The following is a 9,619-nucleotide window of genomic DNA, read 5'->3' on the forward strand; positions in this document are numbered from 1 at the left end:
ACCCTCTCTCACTCCATATACTTAAACACACATATGGCCAGTTGGAGGTGGATATACATGTGAAATAGGAGCAAACTGCTTTAGTGGAAGGTGCCTCTGTTCATGGCAGGGGGATCCCTTCCAACCCAAAACATTGTATGATTCTATGAATATCCTTCCTGAACTCAGAGAACTGTTGACATTTAAACTGACTGTAACCATCAGATGCTAGAAGAAAGTGGTAGAGGTAACATATTACTCTTGCCCTTGTCTAACTACTGGCTAATGCAGGTCACTCTGTCCTACTACTTATTCATTCTGTCCATTTGACTCTGAACTAAGTTGCTTTAGTTCATTAATCAAAATTTTCATTAATCAAATTTAAGCCAGAAAAGCAAAAAATACAAAAATGTTCAAGAGTCAAATCAGCTTGAAAAATGTTCTGCTGAGCAGTTAGAAACTGAGCAAGGTCAGGGAGAGAACAGAGAGAGCAGAGGCTGTTAGACTGGTTATCTTGTCATTATGTACTAGTCATAGTACATAATTTGTAGATACAGCTTGTTAGTTTAGGTTGAGAATTATACCCAGTTATCTTTGCTGCCTAGTTATTGACTTGTGTTTTCTTTAAAGTCAAGTAAGTTCTTTAATCCATGTAAAACAATTCTGTTGTGGCACACAGACTGTACAGTGTCTGTTTATGTTCCCTTAATGTTGTTACAGCTTTGAAAATTAACAAGAGTTTTGTGCACTTCTGTAGTTTAGAAATTTAATTTCTTTTTAAATTACATAACACAAATTTTATCATATCTTGGTATGTGTATAAATATATGCACACACATGATATAGATATATTTTTAGTTCTACAAATGTCCTATTAGTTTATTAAGCCAGATGTTTCTGCATGGAAACAAATTAACTGTGGAGCTTTATGTTTGTCTACAGAACCCTAATCTTGAAAAATGTCATGTTATAATATTATGATAGAACATTTCATGTAAGTGACAGTATTAAATTATGGAAGAAAATAGTCCATATTTCTGAACTTTTGAGCCTTCCAGACACCAGACAGACATCTTGAAATTCATCTCTAATTAACAGCAAGAATTTTACTTTACTTAGACAATTACCCAGTGTTGAACTTTCTGGACTATCTCTCTTTCCCTATCTAACATAGGAAAACCAGCTAAAGTGGAAATAAATGTCTAACAGCAATGCATTATAAAATTAGTTTTGGAAATAAGAACATATTTTCTTAAAAGAGGAATATGCATAAGGCAATCAGTGCTGACAGGAAGTGTGTTTGAAAGTGTCAATGCTGTAAAGTGATAGAAGACCAAACACTAAACCAAAAGTGCTGGGGAAGATTTCACTGTAAACAAGAAGCACGTAACACTGACGATATGCAAGCTGCATTATAGGTAATACAAATATACATTATTGAGTTCACAGGATGCCAATAGTGTAGTGCTGCTCTCCTGAACTGTAGGAACACCATCCACACTCCAGCAAAGCAAAATGTAAACCAGTGACTATGTGAGGTATTTTTAAGAACAAAAGCAAGTGCTTCCTGGCCCCGGAGTGACAATAGGATATGTACTTCTGCCAGGGGTAAAATAAAAGTGAAGTTGTTAACTCAACTTTAACCTAGAACATAGTATTCAAGAAATCAATGGGGGTGGGGGGTAGGGGGTAGGGGGTTGTGCACCAATATGCTATATTTACCAGTTTGATGCAATGAACGTTTGTGCTTCTGGCAACCTTTTTGTTTCAGCACCTTCATCGACATTTCCATTTGTTCAGCTGCTTGGGAAATATCTTGACTCTCTCGCTCAGGAAATTTTGAGAAAGTCAGAAGCAAGGTAGGGGTTGCTATTCCACTTCCTTGGATTTTTCTATATTTGAAATAAAATACAGAAGGTTTTGCAACGCTTTAGCACTTTAAAATTTTTTCATAGCTTTTTTTGTCTGTGTTGGATATGTTGCAATTTAAGGTATATTTTGATTGAACGGCACACTGGGAAAGCAAAGAGGAAGATTACTTTGTGATCTCGATCTGCAAGGAAAATTCAGAAAGTGTCCTTCTGTTGGACACACACAACTTAACAAAGGTTAACTTTGTGCAAAGCCTTTAGGATGAGACAGAAACTGCTGGGATGAACAGAGCTTGTAGCTGGGAAGACTGTGCAGGACAGTCCCAATAGAGGGCTCCCTACTCACTGTTTTGAGTAGGCTTTGCTTTCATGTGACGTTTAATACCAATGACCATCTCAATCACTGGAGGTAGATTTACAAATGCCTTAGCACCCAGGAGTCAAGCAACTGGTTCACAGCTAGTTAGATGCTATCTGCAGTTTGTGGTGGAGACTTGTCTTCTCAGAGACCGTCCAAGCATCTGCCTGGCTCTGACTATTTATATTTGGAGTTTCAGCAATTACTTTAGGAGGGCTTAATTAGACAGTTATATGGCTATATATATTAGTTTACAGTCTGGCCTTGCCTCTAACTTCAAGGAGTTCAGGTTTGATGAGATAACTTCTGTAACATAATTTTAACCACTTGAACATATGAAAACTCATTTTCCTGAGAGAGTAGCCAGACACAGCAACAGGATGCCCAGGGAGGTAGTGGAGTCTCCATCATTGGAGACATTCAAAGCCCAAATGGACAGTGTGTTGAGCAACCTGCCATAGTTGATCCTGCTTTGAACACAGCACTGGCCTAGGTGGTCTCCAGATCTCTCAACTGTTCTGTGGTTCACTCCTAGTTTTTTATTTTTTTTAACTCAGCATGGGCTGTCTTGCCTGTCTGGGTTTTTTTTTGGCAGAGGAGCCTTGAGAAAAGTGCATCAAAGGTAATTTAATTTTTTGCTGTCCTATACTGACTCATTACAGCTTAGGAAAAAACACTCCAGTCTATTCCATTTTTGGGCATGGTCATAGGTTTCAGACATTCCTGAAGGCTTCTCTGCAACATAGGTTGGTTTTTTTTTTTGGATACTCAATTTTCATAAAAATGTGCTGTCATATTCACTGCTGTCATATTCTTGTGCTGAAAACACAAGAAAATTTTAAAGTGGAATCAACAGTTCTGATTTGGGCAAAGCAGTGAAATTTCTGTTTGCAAAATTAGAAATATGCTTACATAAAAGGCATTAAGTAAAAAAAATACAACTCAAAAGGTTTTTCTAGGTGTTTAATTTGTCCTTAATTGATACAAAAGAGATTTAACATGTTTATTTATTCCTTACAAAGAAACTATCCCTTTTTTTGAAGACCAGAGCAACTATGAAAAAGAACTATCTTGCTCTTCAGCACTGTTTTTTCCAGGTCTTTCATAGAAAATAAAGAATTTGTCAGGGAACCTGGAGTATTAAAAGTCCTGAACTGTGTCCCACTTGAAAAGAATAGAAAGATGAGGTAACTAAATGCAAGAACTCAAGATCAGTATTTTAATATCCACATGGGGATAATATCAGTCAAGCATAATTTAAAAAAGGCTTTTAAAGGGAACCCAGTAATAGGACTTCTGAGTACCAATGTTCTTGAGAGTCTGTATAGCTACATACACTGTATTTCAAAGGAAGCTTAAGAATCTGTAGACTCATTTGGGGAGAGTTTTATTCCTAATAAAATTTAAAATCCTAATTGAAACAATCATCATTTAACATTTATGTTTAGCATCTTTTATCATTTATCATATGTAAGATATTGACCAAGTAATTGTCACAACATACTGTGAGATAAATAAACATCAGTATCTCCATTTAGTATATGAGGCAGCTGAGCCACTGACAAGTTGAGACTTGTGTTTTTAAATTTAAATGCCTCAGGGTTGCCATCAAAAATGAAACCACAACAAAATGAAAATGACCTCAGTCTCTACATATAGAGCGACCACAGTTCTTGACAGGTTCTGTCCATATAAACAGTCATCACTCACAGAACTCTGCAAATCATGACTCATTTCCAAATCACAGGGATAAGTCCTTTAGGAAAATCGGAGAAAAAGCATGATAATTGAGCCCTCTAAAACTTAGCTGATGTATTCCAATTTCTGGGGAGAAATTAATTCCATATAATAGAAATCTAGTCAGAGCTACACAGAAAGTGATTGAAACAGATCATTCTCATAGCATAACTCCAACACAAAGGACCTTTCCCTAAGTTGTTACCTACCCACAGTTTAAGATAAATGTTTTATTTTCTTTCCCCTATCAGTTCATTCCATCTGTTTTAGATGGAACGGGAAATATGAAATTCTTTAACAGTCCAATTTAAGGCAATAGGGTTTAGACACTAAAGCCATGGGAGCTGTTCCCATCTCACTCTGACCTTGAAAAAAAAAAATTCAAAAATATGTAATGTCCATAAAATTGTATTTTTTGAGTCACATGTTAAAGGAATGTGGTATGCTATTTAGATCAGAAACACATTCCTATTTAATTTTATGTTTCTTATTTTTCTCACATTTTAAGAGAGCAATTTATATGGCGATAATGCACAAGGTTATATTGGATCAGATGATCAGTGACATAATCATAGAATCGTAGAATGGTTTGGATTGGAAGGGATCTTAAAGATCATCTAGGTCTAAACCTCCTGCCATGGGCAGGGACACCTTCCACTCAGTCAGATATCTCAAAGGTAATGGGTGCAGTGAATCTGTGATGATATGTTTTCTCAAAGAAACAGAAAGGTGACATAATTTCTGTTATTAAGACTTTTTGCAGAAATAGATTCTAATTTTTTTTTTTTACCTTTTCATTTCATAATGTGCAGCATAACCCACCAGACTAGAACCCTTCTGGATAGCCTCAGTAATGCAGTTATCTTCAACTTCTTCTTAGCAGGGAAAAAAAAATGGAAAGAAATATGAATATTTTAATCAAGAGTGTATTTATTAAAACATTTACAATTAGAGGATATGCAGGTCTCTAATATTAAGGTGCAATTTTTCCCCCTTAAAACCATCTCTTTATTTTAGTGTTCCTGAAATTATTGTTGTGGCTTCCTACCCTTCTGAAAGGTAAGGTAGGGGTAGTAAATCAGTTCTTTCGTAATTTATAAAGCTTGAAGAGTAGGATTTCCTCTCCATTTCTTCAAGTATAAATTCAGTTATGGATATGTTATATGGTACCAAACATAATAGGTCCAGCTGAAACACACTGTGTTCTCTGTATGCAGTTATGCTCAATAGGCTTCATATGTATTTTTCATTAATCTGTCCTTGGATTGATAGGACAAATTTGAGCCTCCCTCGTAGATAATGTGAGCTAGTCTGAGACACATGAAGGATCCAAGTACATATTCAGGCATAATTAAAAAACTTTAAGACTCCTAGAATTGGACCAGTGCATGAAAGTCCTATTCTCATTTCTTCACCTATATTTGATGGAAAGATATGTGAACCTAATAATACTTCAGCTGGGCTATTCTGTTTGCTATCATGAAACTTGGTTTATTCCTCTTTTGTACATATAACTTTATATTAAAAGAATCAGTAACATTTAAAGTCCAGGGGTTTAATTCCCACTTGTATTTTGTAGGAAGGCCCATTTTTTCTTAGAAAATGAATAATAAAAATAATAACAATAATTTATGTACAATTGTTCACCATTTCTGTACAGTGCAATTTTAGGTGAACATATTTTATGTGTAGTCCATACTGTACTATTTCTATGATATATTTTTTGAATAGGGCACTCAACTCAATAGAAAATAACGTGTGATGAGGAGTAATCTTTGCTAGGGAAAATTATACTCCACTCTCCTAAAGATCTCAGTATCCAAGTACAGCAGTAGTTATTTCTCTTTTTCACCTATGCATGATAAAATATTCAGATGATTCATTTGATATTATAATTCAGATTTCTGCTATATCTGAATGTCTATGTTATAAAACACATCTGATCTTTATAGGCAATATAACAAGTAATTATTTTTAATATTTAATCTATCATGTTTATTAATTACTTTTAGGGAGTTATCTCTAAGAAATGTAATATCCTTAAAAGTACTGTTCATTATGTGATATTGGTTTCTACTCTGATATAAAAGAGAAGATCCTCTTGCTATACTTGAATTTCATTGTCTCTCTCCATTCTGCTGAGAAGCATGATTTTAGTACCAATACAGGGTTTTCAAAAATATGGTTCTTGTAGTAATAAACATTATTTTGTACTGCTCCCATTAGACTAAAAGACACTTACTCTAAAAAGAATAATATGCAGTTCATCTTTCTATTTATTTACAGTCCATGTATATTCATGTATGGGGCCTTCCAGAAACTTAAACGAGCATATAAAAAGGAGGGAGAGGGACTTCGTATATGAACAGATAGTGACAGGACAAGAGACAATGATTTTAAATTGATCGAAGGCAGGTTGAGATTAGATATTAGGAAGAAATCCTTTACTTAAAGGGATTTAAGAGAATGTAAAGTTTGAAAATCCTGTTTCTTTACTATCTCTGCCCTAATTCCATGTAAAATCAGTCTCTGCACATTTCTTTAAAAATTCAATTTAGTATCTTCCTACATTTCTAGTTTATAAGATCTGACTTATTCAGATTGAACAGATGCAAATAAAACTGCTGTGATGCTAAAAATGACAAGATTATATTGTTTGAACATAGGGACTATTGCTATCTGAGATGCTCTAAAATCCACAGGGTGTCCACAGCAAATGGACTCACAGGAGATATGCACCCTTGTGGGCCAGCAAGTGTGCCAAGTGGGACTTCCTATGGCAACAGCCTCTAGCCCAGGATGGCTAAAGGTAATGATTAATAAATTAATCTGTCAGTCATGTTTGCAAATGTATCATCTGACGTATGAATATCAATAAGAAAGTAAAATCACTCCTAGTCAAGGAATAAGTGAGTTACGTTGCACATACAAAGTTTTATTTTGTGAGTTTATGAAGATGCATTTTAAAAGAAAACATCCATGGAATAATTTTCACAGAAGCCAGATAGTGTATCTTGAACACAAAAAGAGATTAAGCTATACTGCCTTTGCCAAACTGTCTCCAGTGACAGTGTATTTTCAGCAGTCAACAACAAAAAAAACCATTTATTTTTACTGTTACTTACCAAAGATGGTATCTTTGCCTATCTGAAGAAAAGAAAAGAAAACAGCTGTGAAGGCTGTAGCTGCTGAAAATCCCAAAATAATGAAAACTTTCATCTACAAGAAATAAGACATAATTGTTGACAAAATATATACCTTCATCTTCTAATTATAAGATATATTATAAATAATTTCCTGGATAAGGCAAATTTTACTTTAAGATTAGCTTTATAGCCATGTTTGACTATGTTTTAGAAGTTCAAAGTAACTCTCAAAATAAATTCTCAAAGGAATTCTCAAAATATGAACCTACGTATTAGAAATTCATCAATATTTTACCACAATTAATTTTGAACTTCTCTGTGCACTACCATTGATTTTATTGTAAATTAGTGATTGCACATAAGATCATGAAACGGCCAAATTACTAATAACATCACTCAGACCCCTCTAGGCTCCTATCCATATATAACTGTGGTATTGAAGCAACAGAACAAATATGCTCACACGGCTAAGGTGAGCTGCATTCTCTATTTCAGTGCACTGGTTCTCTGGCAGTTATTCCAGCAGTGAAACTATATGAATTATACAAGAGGTAACATTTTTCACATGCACTATGTTGATTGGAGATTGAAAGATTTAAAATATTTTTTGCTCCATATCCTATCAACATTTAAAAAAATAGTAATAAATCAAGTCTGAAAATTCAAGGAAACTATATTGCCCATAGAAACTCAGTGTGAAAGCACCCCTTCTTTTTACATTTCATGAATTAATATGATTAAATTCTTTTAGAAAATAGCAAGCAAAAGTTTTATTGTCTGACCTTTTGTGTGCTGAGGAGATTATCTTCCACAGTTCTGTACTTTATCGAAGGCAGTAACTTTTCTGAAATATGAAAGCCAAGTACTTTCCAGGGACTCAGCTTATGCTATCAGCTTTATGCACTGGTACTCACTCAAGCTTTAACAGCGCAAATGATTTCAAAATCTTTTTGGCCACAGTATGTTCCCACAAAGCAGAAACTGACGTTAGTACTTGACTTATTTTTTCCTGCTGGGAACAAAGAGTCACCTATGTAGTCGGTTCTTATATCAGAATAATGTTTCTGAAAATGAGAAGAAAAAGTGCTCTTACTAAATATATATGTATATATACATATACACACACACATATATATATTGCCATGTTACGTAGTAAAAAAAAACTCTGGGTATATTTTTCACTAGTTCCTTTTGTCAATGTATTTGACAGAAAAAGGAATTTTACATCCTATTTTATGCATTCTGTAATTGGTGCTTTACCAAAATGACCATTTTAGTTACAGATGATAACCCCCAGGCTGCCCGCCAAATTCCAGCACTTTTTATTTTGTTTTCTTCTCTGCCATAATTTATTTCACACTTCTGAGCCCAGATATTTTTCTTGAGTTACACTTTTCAACCCTATTTCTTCTTCTGAAGTCAGTAGTTTGACCTTTAGAATCTAACTGGCTGGGGTTTTTTCTATTTCCTATATAGGCAGAGAGATCAAAATTGGATCTGGAATCAGATTGAGGATTTCCTCATTTAATCTTTGGCTGGTCTCAACAGGGAGATCACAAGGTGGAGCCAAAGATCAGTGTTTTGATCTCTGCCATATGTGATAAGTTGATTAGGAGTTGGGTAGCAGGGAACATCCTGGAGCTTGTGCCTGTGGTATATGATGGTGAAAGAAAACCTACAAGCATGTGAACTGAGTGCAGGAGAAACTCCAGGTTGTTCTTACCACAGTTCAGGAATATCATCCTTAACCAGTTCAGTGCAAAAGTGAGTGGACATGATTGAGAAGTAAGCACAGAGCAAAGGGAAACAGACCTCTATCAGAAAGGTAGGTTTAGGCTTCTTGGCTGGGGGATTTAAGATTGCAGACATGAAGTCAGACATGAAGTCAAACTTTCAATACTCTTTAATTTACATTCCAAATTGTAAATCTTCTAAGAATATGTTTCCTTGCATAAGAAAGCATAAAGCAGATCGACTTCTCGTGAGATAGAAAAGCACTGAGAAAAGCAGATCTGTTCCAAACAGCTAATAGAACAAGGAGCTTTCACCTATATTCTTTCATAAGTACCATAGGTTTAATTTCTGAGAGATAAGAGGCCTTCTGGAAGTGAAAACACGTTTGATTTTCTTTTCAGTTTCACAGTAAAAAAATCAAAGCTTCCCCATTTCATTCAAAAAGAGCATACCTACATCAAAGTTTGTTTAAATACGGATCTCAGCCTTCGCTTGTTGGTTGCAGTTGAAATATTTGTCAACAGTTGGCTTCAAATGGTTACAGGCATTAAATTGGTCTGTGATGAGAAAACTGAATGGCAATATTTATTTTGTGTTTTTCTGATTTTAAGAGTATGAATGCTTAATTCCCTGCTGAGCCACAAATACAGTTTTAGTTAAAACACGTGGGAAAGCTTGATTACATGGGACTGACATAGACAGATACAGTTGTATTCTTATTCTTTCTGGAGGTCATTCAGAATCCTGTTATTGAAATCTGCTGAAAGATATTTAAGAGGGTAAAGTTTAGTGGC

At 34.9% G+C, this 9,619-nt stretch overlaps 1 protein-coding gene across 1 annotated transcript in view; it reads right to left on the bottom strand.

Moving 5' to 3' along the window:
- The window catches only part of TPO (thyroid peroxidase), a 36,936-nt gene extending 29,772 nt beyond the window's left edge, over positions 1 to 7,164 (bottom strand). The window contains exons 1-3 of the mRNA XM_027906523.1: positions 7,071 to 7,164; positions 4,736 to 4,817; positions 1,702 to 1,871 (exon numbers count right to left, since the gene is read on the bottom strand). Coding sequence (XP_027762324.1) covers positions 1,702 to 1,871; positions 4,736 to 4,817; positions 7,071 to 7,164 — 346 coding nt within the window. The remainder of the gene's footprint in view (positions 1 to 1,701; positions 1,872 to 4,735; positions 4,818 to 7,070) is intronic.
- Between the last annotated feature and the right edge of the window lie 2,455 nt (positions 7,165 to 9,619).

The sequence above is a fragment of the Empidonax traillii genome, unplaced genomic scaffold (assembly GCF_003031625.1).
Source record: "Empidonax traillii isolate 1590-97213 ecotype Southwest subspecies unplaced genomic scaffold, ASM303162v1 scaffold1311:size157242, whole genome shotgun sequence".
Classification (NCBI taxonomy): Eukaryota; Metazoa; Chordata; class Aves; order Passeriformes; family Tyrannidae; genus Empidonax; species Empidonax traillii.